This window comes from Amia ocellicauda, chromosome 2 (assembly GCF_036373705.1).
Source record: "Amia ocellicauda isolate fAmiCal2 chromosome 2, fAmiCal2.hap1, whole genome shotgun sequence".
Lineage (NCBI taxonomy): Eukaryota > Metazoa > Chordata > Actinopteri > Amiiformes > Amiidae > Amia > Amia ocellicauda.
Window position 1 is genome coordinate 38,186,866 of NC_089851.1, and position 12,808 is coordinate 38,199,673.

Consider the following 12,808-nt stretch of genomic DNA (forward strand, 5'->3'; position numbering starts at 1 on the left):
GTAACTTCCTTGAATGGCCCGATTCAATATTGTTTAATTTATTTGGGGATATTTTGTTAAACTGACCCTGGTTGCACGAATTATATTGTTTATGCATCACAGTTTTTCTCAATTGTTAACGCACGTTTGCTGAAACTACATCGCATAACTAACAACTCTAAAAATAAAACCCCAAACTGATCATTTCTGCATCCAAACGACACACACACACTCAAATGAGTGGAATTTAGTGACGACCAATATCACATTAATGTGACATTTAAAATCCTCTCGCAACTTATTTCAGTGTAAAGACTAAGAGTGTGTTTGTGTGTAATCAAACAAGAAAGAATACAAAATGTAGTTTTAGATTTCCACACTTCAGACAGCACACTAAGCAAACATACAGTAAATATGCAAACCTACAGTAACTTGTAATTTACATATGCAAACGAAAAAAATAGGCCTACATTGTACTGCTGTATGTTAGAAACTGTCAAAATACACTAAAGCCAAAATAATAACTAAAGAAAACAATACTCCATTGCAAAACATTAGTCTGTTGTTTTGATCTGGTCACAGATGTTCATCAACATCGCCGGCAATGTTCTCTTTGCCAGACAGTGGGGGATGTCCTCTGGCATGTCACATCCACGCTGATGGCACTCGGCTGGGATGTCTTCACAGGCTTCCTCCATGTCCTGGGGTTTGCAGACATGCACCTTCATTGGTGTACTCACCTGTGGCCTTTGTTATCAGACCTTTAGTATGGATAAAAAGTGAACACTCATCACATGTGCAAACACTATTTGTGTGAGTGAATGTGATCAATAAGCTGATCTCAATTACCAATTTGCACATGAGTGTAGAGAATTGTTGTGTTTTGCCAAATGTGTTATAGAATTGCAGTCTGAGTGGAAAGCAGAACGTATGCTAACAGTGTTGCAGCTTTGGTGTATGTTTCTGGTAAATGAGTTACAGGTCATTGTGCTTCAGGTTCCAGTTTTAGTTTAAACAGTTGGGGAAAATTGTAATTCATGCTAATACATTTAAAATTAAACCTGTTGCACAAAGTGCAACATACTGGTGTCCCCTCAGCTTAAACTATCCACACTGGTTTCAGGTGCAGTGTTTTGTTGTTGTTTGGTTAAGTTTTAATTCCTTAAACTTAACTATATTTGGTCAGTTGCAACGACCTGCAGCTGCGCACTGGAGATGATGGCGAGGTCAGACTAAACCAGTGCGCAGGTTTAACACCCATCGCACCGAGCTGAGCGGCTGAAGTTGGTCCCCAGCTGCGGACTAAACGAGCTCTGCTGCCCAGAGGAGACTAAAACCCCATTCACACTGAAACCATTGACTGCAATTTGTTGCCGGCAAGGTCTGTGTGAATGGAGCAGGAAAACCCGATGTTGTGAACAGTGGGCAGCTCACACTTAACGACTGTTTTGTGTCTTCAGCGCAGGACACACTGACCGATCTGACACGCGTGTCGCGGATCTGCGCACAGCCTGCAACCCCACACCCGCACGAACGCGTGATTGCGCAGTTACAGCAGCGACGCGGCTCTATCCTTCCCACAGGATGAGCAGCGCATTGTAGCGGTGGATATTTAGCGCAGACCTGGTCAATTACAGATACTAATTGGTGTTTGAAAATATTATTTTCCCTGTATTAGAGTATTTTAAAATAACCTGCGCCGAAACAACCATTGGTATTTGAAGTATTTTAATAAATACGTATGGAAATCTTATTCTCCTGTCATGTTTATTCTCGCTGTTTCTTCTCTCTTCAGTCGGCTCGGCTCTCATTGGCTGCTGATCACGTCACCCTCCACGATCGGCGCCGATCGAGTCATAAATATAAACACGTTTAATAAAGTCGTAGCGGCTCCGACCAGCTTACGGTCGGGTCGGGTCGGAGCAGCGACGCATCAGCCCGTCTCTCACTGCACGACCAGCTGCCTGGCGTGACGATCAGTGCCGATCTGTCGTGAGGGCCAAATCGCGCTCAAATCGTGTAGTGTGACTGGATAGTACCGTACTAAGGGCAACGAAGTGTGCAAATCACAGTGTATTGACAACGTTTGTAACTGAACTACTCATAACTCGAGTCCTAACCACAAATCATCTTGTTTTGCATATCAGATAGTTACGTTTTTGACATTGACAAAATGTAATGTATTAATAATGCTGTGGTGTACACTGGTGAAACTGACACCTCACCTAACAAAAAACGCAATTCAAATAAGAACCAGTGTACAAATTGTTGGTTGAAAGGTTTCATTAAATACTATGAGATAACGGAGAATATATTGAAAGCTCTGCAAGAATTACTACCCAGCAGCAATTGCAATGCAATATTATAGTAATAATATGGAGTTATACAATTGCGCTGTATGTATCCTATAGCCGATATATTAGTATATGCCAATATAGTGTAGTAGTATATATAGTATAAAAGATAGTATATTTTTTGTATTGGGTAGATTACAAATTTTGTTTGTACATGCATACATTAATAATCTTACATAATAAGAAAAAAACATAGTTTAGTCACAGACATTCAAAATCTCCTTAATCTACCTCACCCTTCACTGCACTGTGATGTTCTTGAACTGACACTTCGCTAAAGTGCTACCAGCTATTCTGTTCTATACAGACCTTCAGTGTGTGTCCTGTAGCTTTCAGTGCCAGGGAATCTGCAATACTTCTGCTGACTCGCAGTGCTTATCCATTCAAATAACTATGGCAAAGGAGAACTGACAGGGATCTCACTTTGTATCTAAGAAAAAAATAGTTTGGAAGAGTCTGGTACACAGTACATCTTATGTGTCTTACAGTTTGCAAAGGTTATTTATGTCAAATGAAGGTTACCAATTCATGAATATCCGTCATATTAACTGTGTGTGCTGTTGTGCTACTTCCGGTTATTAGTTATGTAGGGGTAATTTTAGTATTTTAAATACATTTATTTACGTTAACTTCTTTAGGACTGTACAGCAACTGGATGTGGCCAGATATAAAAGTTCCAAGTTTTGATTGGCCCAACCACCTATTAGTTTGACCGATCATGATTGCACTGAATGGTTGAAACTTTTTCTTAAATTGCCATCACATCTGTTGTAGATCTAGGTGTGCAAGGGGTTAATCCAGGAGGCATGGGCACAAGTATTTGAGCACTTGGGAGTGTAATTGAATTCAGGGTGTATAAAAAAAAAAAAAACACCTTTGTCTAAATTAAATATAAAGATCTAGATTGAGGATTTAACTATAGACCTAGTCTGTACCCACTGAGTTTAAGTGGACAATTACATGTAAAAATATTACTGGACACTAATACACAATATCATGAAATGTATACAATATATACAATAGCATACAATATATAGAACAAAATAAAAATGTAATCCCTTGTAAAGAACACAGTTGACTTTGTTTAATCAGAAAATACTTTTTTGCAAGTGTCCGTTGTAGTGGTAACTGAAAAATACCAATATTAGTTGAGGCGATTTAATTCTTATGTTAAGTATTTAGCATAAAACTAATTTCTCACATGGACCAGCTCAATAGTTGTCATCAAAAAAATCTTGGGTACAACCATACGTTACAGGAAGCATGCACAAACTGCACTAATAACAGTGTTATTGGCACACTTACTACAATATAGGAGAATGTTCTTGGGAAAGTCCTTCAGAGGGGTGCAGTGACACTTTGAAAGAGCAGGACAGTGCTGTGCTGAGCTGAGCTCAAAAATATAACTGAGTTTGGACTGAACAACCATGTCCCCCATCAATCATCCATCAGGTTCGTAACCGAAGATGACTGTATAAACAAAATATCACTGACTGTATAAACCTATATGGGATGCACACTGTCTGCTACAGACAAGGCAAACCAAGAGCCAAGTCATTTGGTTGGGTGCAGCCATGGCCAGGTGCCTCCTTGGACGTTTTGCCAGTTGTTTCTTGCTCATCAGACTTCAGGGCACTGTTGTCGCCTGGCTGATCGATTTGCAGCAGTAGCCTCAAGGGATTGACTGCTGATCCCGCAATGTTTTAGTGATGCCTTCAGATGGTCTTTTAATCGTTATTTCTGCGCACTTGTGGAGCGGCACCCTGTATGCAGCTGGCCATACAATATCTGCTTCGGGACGCAATCCACTGGCATTCTGATAACATGACCGAGCCATCGTAGCTGGCAGTGAGTGATGGTGCCCTCAGTGCTCCTGCAGTTGGCTCTCTGCAGGATCTCAGAAAGTGGAACATGGTCACGCCATAATATAACTGAGTTTGGACTGAACAGCCATGTCCCACCTATAAACTGTATGAATTCCTATTCTGTAACATGTTTCTTCACTGGAAGTATATTTATGCATCCTTTTCAATTGCATTCTTATCTTTGATGTAAGTTACCATTATTATTATACCAGTAGACAGTTGATAAGCATGTATTGAGGTGTTTTAATTCTTCTGCTACATGCATTTGAGTGGGGAAATTATCAGCCAGCTGTAATTCTGCATTGAGTGAATTAAAAGAGGAACCTGCACTAATCCAATCCCATTTGCCAGAACCTATTCCTTTTATTTTTAATTTGTTATAGCAATTTTTGTTACCATTCTCTGACTTTGTGACAGAACTTTGAGGGAGACAGCATCTTAGATGAGGTTAAAGTCAAATCAATCAATCCATTTTTATTTGTATAGTGCCCTTCGCAGGGTAGCCACAGAGCCCTTTACAGACTGGTAAACATACAACAAACGTACAGCAAAATAAAATAATACATAAATACAATACAATAAAATATAGACCTGTAAACATTTAACATGATCTAGAATAAAGTGAGTGAACATTTAAATAAATAAACCATTTAGGCATGGAGGAGAGGAAAAAAAAAAAAAACTCCTATGGATGGCATGTAGGAGCAAATGAATCTCTGGGGGTCCACGGCTTATCATCTCAGTCTATTTCAGCAGCTAAAACTTATTTAGCTCCTTCTGCGGTCTATTTACACCTCACAATTTTATTTTCATTTCCAGATTGGCTATTTCTTCCCATTGTTTTATCAGCACTTAATTTTGATAAGGTTGCTTTTTCTACATTCCTTTTTTTTTGTGTGCGTGTGTGTGTATTAATTCCCTTAATTGGTGACCTGTTACTACTGCTATTTTGTATTATTCCCTTCGTCCTATATTACCGCTTTGTGTAGGTTATAAATCTGATCACAACTAATATCCCTTAACCCTGCTGCAGAAGCTTTACTTATTTATTTTATTAATTTTTATGATCAAGGGATTGCTTCGCTAACCCAGACTTTTTTTTTGTTTTGTTTTTTGGAGCCTGTTCACCTCATCTGTTTCACTTCTAGCTTTTCTTTAAATTCTTAGGTCAGTAAAGTTCCCCTTCAATATATTGTGGGGAGGAAACCTTTACATTTAACACAATACTATATTAATTCCCAGGTACTTCAAGAACATTTGTTTTCATTCATTTTAAATGTATTCAGCCACATGTTTCTCTAACAAAAATATTACTTGCATGTGCAGTAAGTTAATCTTTTCTCTTGCTGAAGTCTGATCTATGCTGGTATGTGTGGAGAAGATCCATTCCCAAAATAATTTTGAAATGATTGATAGTTTCTCTTGCCTACTCGTTGTACCTGAGGTTGTGTCTTATTACTGGGGACTTCAGACTCTTTGTCTTGGAAGTGATTGACGACAAAGTAAGCTAGAACTGCTAATGCAAATTAACAAATTTATAATTTTCTGAAGTACTGGTCATTATTTATATATCTAGGAAACGATTACTGCTGACTTCCCTCAGATTTACTTTTGTTCTCGTATATTTAAGTGCCGCTTCAGGTGGCCCAAGCAGACTTAAATATACCTTGTAGCACTACTGGTGATTTATTTAGCAGATCACCCTTATGTTTTGAGACCACCACCATAACATTATGCAGATATGCTTCTGATTCAACCTCACAGTCTCTTACCCCATTTCCACTAGCCATGTTTAGGTGCACCTCCGTGTGGCCGTGCTGTAACTGTGCACCTACACTGTGCCCGGCAGCGTTTCCACTCATTGTTATGAGGTCCAGCTGCCCTAGGAAGTGACTGTGAGACATGAAAGGTCTGGGACAGTCAGCACTGGAATTTAGTGTTTTTAACTGCAGGCTGAAATACCTCTAACATTAAAGTGCAATAAACTTTGAGCTGAAATGTTTTTACAATATCTAACACAGTCTTATAGTATGTTATACCAGATATTCAAAAGTAGAAACGGGGACACATTGCAACAATATAAAAAAACAAAAGACATCACTAAAAAATATGATTGTTAGAAAATTAAGTGTTCATTTTGAAGTATCTTTTCCCGTTTCATCTAGTTTATTTTGTTTACCACTGCATCGTAAATAACCATGTTACTTCTCCCTGTATCATGATCCAATTAACATTGACAATATAGCTTAATTTAAGTATCCAGATATTCACGCTTATTATTTATTTGTGGGAGAATGAACTGCGTTACATTATTAAATACAGTGTGCGAGGGATTAAATCTGTTCTGTGTAGCCACTACAGATCTATTTCATGAAATATACATTATTACATACACAGTCACAGCCTATATATGTAGTTTCTTAAGCAAAGCGAATGTGTATATAAATACAGCAACAACACTCTGGGATCCGTAACTTACTTGAACAGTTTTTCCACAAATTCATTGTTAGCATTTTTTGTCTGTATACCTCCAGCTTTGTCAGTGTCACAAAATAAGTCACATATCAATAACATTGCGTGTAGGCATCAACTTTTATTGTGAATGGGATTCCTTTAAAAAATACCTTTGACACCGTAATTAATGGATCAGTTGTATTAATTGCTAAGTTTAGTAACATTGTAAGGTTTGTATTTCGGTAGTCGGTAAAGCATCTATAATTGGATTACCATTAATATATAGTAATATATATAGGGCCTTCGTTGCCTTATTTTGCGCTTCACAATGTGCCACACATTCTCAATGGGAGACAGGTCAGGACTGCAGGCAGGCCATGCTAGCACCCGCACTCTCTGCTTACGCAACCATGCGCTTGTAATCCGGGCAGAATGTGGTTTGGCGTCCCTGGAAAAGACGACGTCTGGATGGCAGCATATGTTGCTCCAAAACGTGTACATATCTTTCTGTATTAATGGTGCCCTCACAGATGTGCAAGTTACCCATGCCATGGGCACTGACACGCCCCCATACCATGACAGATGCTGGCTTTTGGACCTGACGCTGATAACAGCTTGGATGGTCCTTTTCCTCTTTGGCCCGGAGAACACGACGGCTGTTTTGTCCAAAAAGTATTTGAAATGTTGACTCGTCGGACCACATAACATGATTCCACTGTGCTGCTGTCCATCTCAGATGAGACCGTTCCCAGAGAAGTCAGCGGCGCTTCGGAACAGTGTTGATGTATGGCTTCTGCTTTGCATAGTATGCAGCGGATGCAGCGGTGAATGGTGTTGACTGACAAAGGTTTACCAAAGTATTCCCGAGCCCATGTCAGGATATCCATTACAGACTCATGATGGTTTTTAAGACAGTGATGTCTGAGGGATCGGAGATCACGCGCATTCAGAAGTGGTTTTTGGCCTTGCCCTTTACGCACTGAGATTTGACTGGATTCCTTGAATCTTTTAATTGTATTGTGCACCGTAGAAGGTGAAATCCCCAAAATCCTACCGATTTGTTTTTGGGGAATGTTGTTCTCAAAGTGTTGTATTATTCGCTGACGCATCTGTTGGCAGATTGGCGAGCCTCGACCCATCCTTGCTCTTGAAAGACTAGGCCTTTTTTGGAGGCTCCTTATATATGATGATTACACGATTGCCTCACCTGTTTCACATCGCCTTCTTATTTCAACTTGTCACATCGCTATTAGTCCTAAATTGCCCCTGCCCCAACTGTTTTGGAACGTGTTGCATGCATCAATTTCAAAATAAATATTTACCTTCAAAAAAAAAAGATGCAGTCGATTTAAGTAAAACATTAAATACCTTGTCTTTATATGTTTTTTTGTTTAAATACAAGTCAATGGACATTTACAAATCAGTCCTCTTTGTTTTTATTAGCATTTTCCATAGTGTCACAACTTTTTCAGAATTGGGGTTGTAAGGGAAAGCTAAAAATCGTGCCATTTAAATAATTGAGAGAATTTACAAGACATGGGGACATTTAATTTAAATCCAGGAAGAATATTTCATGTTTGCGTGCATTTTTATATATTAAAAAGGAAAAAAGGAATGTATTTCATCATGGCACATTGTTTTGCAGTCCGATGCAGTCCTTTCTCCAGGATGATTTTCATGATCTTTTCAAACACTCTTCAATGTCTTTCTGCTCCAAGCAATTAATCCTGTGTGGCACTTTTCCATGGTACATTAAAAACTGCTCCAGATTAATTGTTTTCCCAAGGTAAACGCACATTCCTTCTTTGGAAAAGTTTCTACCGCATCTCTCCCATCGAGGAAAAAAAAAAAAAAATAGTGGCCACCATTACTGTAGGGCACAGGGACATCGTCATGCTGGAACAGGAAAGGGCCTCCACAAACAGTTGCCTCAATGTTGGAAGCGTAAATTTGTCTAGAATTTAATTATATACTGTAACGTTAAGATTTCCCTTCAGTGGAACTAAGGGTCCAAGCCCAGACCATGAAAAACAGTCCCAGACCATTATTCCTCCTCCACCAAACTGTACAGTTGGCACTATGCGTTCTTCTGGCATCCGCCAAACCCAGATTAGTCCGTCAGACTGCCAGATGTTTAAGCGTGATTCATCACTCCAGAGAACGTGTTTCCACTGCTCCAGATTCCAATGGCACTGAGCTTTACACACCTCCAGCTGACACTTGGCATTGTGTATGGTGATCTTAGGCTTTTGTGCAGCTGCTCGGCCATGGAAACCCATTTCAAGGAGCTCCCGAAGAACAGTTCTTGTGCTGATGTTGCTTCCAGAGGCAGTTTGGAACTCATTAGTGATTGTTCAGGACAGATGATTTTTATGCACTATGCCTTTCAGCACTCGGCGTAACCATGCTCTGAGCTTGTGTGTCCTATCACTTCACGGTTGAGCTGTTGCTGCTCCTAGACGTTTCCACGTCACAATAACAGCACTTACTGTTGACCCGGGCAGCTCTAGCAAGGCAAAAATTTTACTAACCGACTTCTTGGAAAGGTAGCATCCTATGACGGTGCCACGTTGAAAGTCAGTGAGTTCAGAGCCGCCTTAACTCAAATGTTAACGGGGTCATAGATTTAAGGTGGCACTGGGCCAGGTCAAAACTAGTCCCACTTTTTGACCCAGCGTAAATCTTTTGCGGTGGCCTAAAGGTGACCTGAATGTGAATATGAACGGCCCTGGGCCGGGTGGAAAGCGTCAGTGCATGATGCAACTCAAGCCTGCCCCCAGAGACTGATTCAAAGGAGACGCCACTTCTCGCCAAGGCAGAAGTAAACACAGGCACCAAAACAGCTCACACCACTGCACAAACGGTAAAGACATACAGTATTTTCTCTATATTGTTTGAAGGGCATATTGATCTATAGCCTTAAATGTACAGATACATTTCGCTAGCTCAAATCTTTATATATAATATAATTATATAAGTATATGATGTATAATGAGTATATAATCAGTTATAATTTATGTAAACAGTTCAAACTACTCGATCAATTAAATTATTAAAAGTGTGTAGCATGGTTGGTAAATTTTACACCTGAAAATTGCATTGTGAAATTGTGAACGGTAATGCATATGATTTCTTGTGATTTAATGCAAATGTCCTAATAAAGGTGCTTCGCTTTCGGGTGAATTGTATAACAGCACTTTTAGACTTGCAGAACCGAAGATAGACATTTGAAAATGGAAATATATTAATTTGATTTCCCCATTGAACCAGCACATTTTTTAATTATATTAGAAAGCTGCGGCTGCAAAGGGTTAAGATTACTTTCAAAGAAAATATAGAACCGATCAATAGCCTATATATCAATATTAATAAGTTGTGACTATAAATACATCACATACACCTGTAAGCAGACCTAATGTCATGCGTCACTGGTTTGTTTGAGCAGATTTGTTTATTCCCAGCATGCATTTCGTTTAGGCCGCCTTTTCGCCCGCATACGTGAACGCACTTAGGCTCCTAAACCTGCAAGTGTGAATGGGGTGTATGTGTGCTTGATTGTATACACCTGTCAGCAATGGGTGTGCCTGAAATAGCTGGATCCACTAATTGGAAGGGGTGTCCATATACTTTGGCCATGTATTATAACTTTACACAAAAAAATTATAAATGATGCACGTGTGATGTTTATCCACATACCATTGACAAATTAATTATGATTTGTTTTTATTTTTTATTTTTTGTTTACGGTGGCACAGAAATAATTTATTTTTAAATGACCTCTGTTACACAAGACAAAAAGCTTTACTCTGTCCAGATTTTACTGGAATAAGAAAGTTACAATTTAACTTGCAAACCCATTCACTTCAGAAAATCTCACACGCAACATACGTTACAGCGCTTTAGCCTGTTCATATAATCCAGCGCTGGCAAGTGAGGTGATTCAAATGATGCAAATGTTGGAATACACTGTGATCAAAGTGATCGCTGTGGATTGCAGATTTTTTCGTGGTTTTGAATGTAGGATTGTTGACTTACATAAACAATCTCCCCTGTGAGTAACTCCTTTGAATAACAGCTGTGCATACACACACATCATGTTGTCTATGCAAACCATAGGCTAATTCTTATCATGGTGTAAGACTGTGAAATGCTAACACTTGGTTGACTTGATAATAATTAGGCTGATGCAGGGAAGACAATTCTAGTGCTTTTTTAGTTTTTTTGCTGTGTTTCCACTAGCAACCACTATATATATCTGCTGATTTTTTTTTTTTTTATATATATATATATATATATATATATAATTTTTTTTATAACCCTTATGTTTCTCAATGGGTTTGTGTTTGTTTCACCACAGTGCTCAGTAGTGCATGCAGCACCACTGTGCGCAAACTAAAGCACCATGTTAAAAAATCATGGTAAATAATTATACAAAAAACTGTAAAACGAAATAAATATGTATTTATTGTCTGAAGTCTGACAAAGGATTTTATGGAAAAAATATTTAGCCAATAGTATCTGCAGTTATATCGGTGCATTATCGGTGGAATATCTGCCGATACAGATTTCTGTAAAAGGCCATTATCGGCCGATTTAATATCTGTTCTTTTGTGCCCTACTTTCCAACTATCAAGGAAGTTATAACGCAACACATTCTGAAACCCTGAAATAGCACACATTTGCAAGCGTTTGACAACTGCCATTATAGGAGAGTTGTATATTTTAAAATATTGAAAGTTGCTTATATGATAAAATGGGTTGGGAAAATTGTCCTACATATATGCTAAATGCAAAATGTAAAGGTGCAGTAAAACCATAATCTTAGAAACCTTGCTAGTTTCCCTTTACTAACTATTGTTTTTGCTGTACTGGAATTATGGTTTTAGACTAAGAGCAATTGTGTACTGTCTGCTGTGCATTGCTCACTGGTATCTTCCATTTCATAAATTTTCATTTTTAGTTAATTTTTTTTTATTTTCCCAATTTAAATACTTTATTCAGAAATAAAGTCAAATGGATAATGGAGATGCCCTCTAACTAAAAAGTGCTACAAAGAAACGAGCATACACCTTCATAACTGAATATTTGCATCCATGTAATAATACAGAGTTAAACTAGATCATATGCAAAGTGATTAATAAACTTCCTAACCACTGCACATGTCTGTTTCACTGAAGTCTGTAAATATCTTCACAGTAGTTGGTAGTTCTGAAACAATAGCTTAGTAATGCAATGCTGCTTTCATTTTCATTTTTTCTTTTTTTTTTTTAGGTGTTTAGTATTCGTCCGGATGAAACTTATGTTTTGACGACAACAGCTAGGAAACAAATTGATGAGGCCCGATTTGGTGAGTGGGATGTTTCTTTTGGATATGGATGAAAGTGATGTTCAACACTCTGTGGCTTCGTTAAAAGGAAGGCACTCTAAATCCTGTAAATATTGGTTCAAAAAAACCTCCCCCCCCAAAAAACCCCCACCAAACTTCTGTTATTTCTGTGGTTGAAGGAAATATTCACCTGCTGCTCTCGTAAATGGTGCTGATTAATAAAGGCATGCAGATTAGTGACTTTTGTACATATTAAGTGCCCCTTTTGCTACCTGTGTCTTCACCTAACTAATTGTATTAAATATATTGCATAGAAAGTGTTAATGTGACTAATGAAAAACTCAACAAAACTTTTGCTTCTATTTTACTATTCTCTGTCTGCATGTTCCGTAATCAGTTAAAAAATGCAGGATACTTTTTCAAATATTTTGTTCACATTGATGTATGTTTGTGGTTATTCATGTGATAACTTGGACATTGCTATCGCTCTGAAAATTCGGGTAATCTTGACAATTATGTGGTTTAAGATATATTTACTGTAGTTCTGAAAATTGTGCATTTCTCTTTGCAGAAGAAATTGTAGAGGGGAATACTTTGTACGTGCTGCACTCTGTTGATCAGATCTTGCCAGTCGCAACAAGGGAACATATTGAGTTCCTTCCGCACTATGACACAATTGTTAAAAGTGGCATGTATGAGTACTATGCCAGTGAAGGGCAAAAAGCTTTACGTAAGTAATACAGTTACAAACGTCTGTGCATTCCTTTTTCTGTATGATATTCTGTGCTGTATTTTACTACTCTTGGCTACCATGACACAATGCTGGATAC

The 12,808-nt window shown here is 38.4% G+C and overlaps 1 protein-coding gene across 2 annotated transcripts in view; it reads left to right on the top strand.

The window, feature by feature from the left end:
- smchd1 (structural maintenance of chromosomes flexible hinge domain containing 1) overlaps positions 1-12,808 on the top strand; it is an 80,350-nt gene that overhangs the window by 1,722 nt on the left and 65,820 nt on the right. For both annotated transcript variants that reach the window (XM_066723419.1, XM_066723420.1), the window contains exons 2-3: positions 11,924-11,999; positions 12,550-12,708. In XM_066723419.1, the coding sequence (XP_066579516.1) occupies positions 11,924-11,999; positions 12,550-12,708 (235 nt within the window). The remainder of the gene's footprint in view (positions 1-11,923; positions 12,000-12,549; positions 12,709-12,808) is intronic.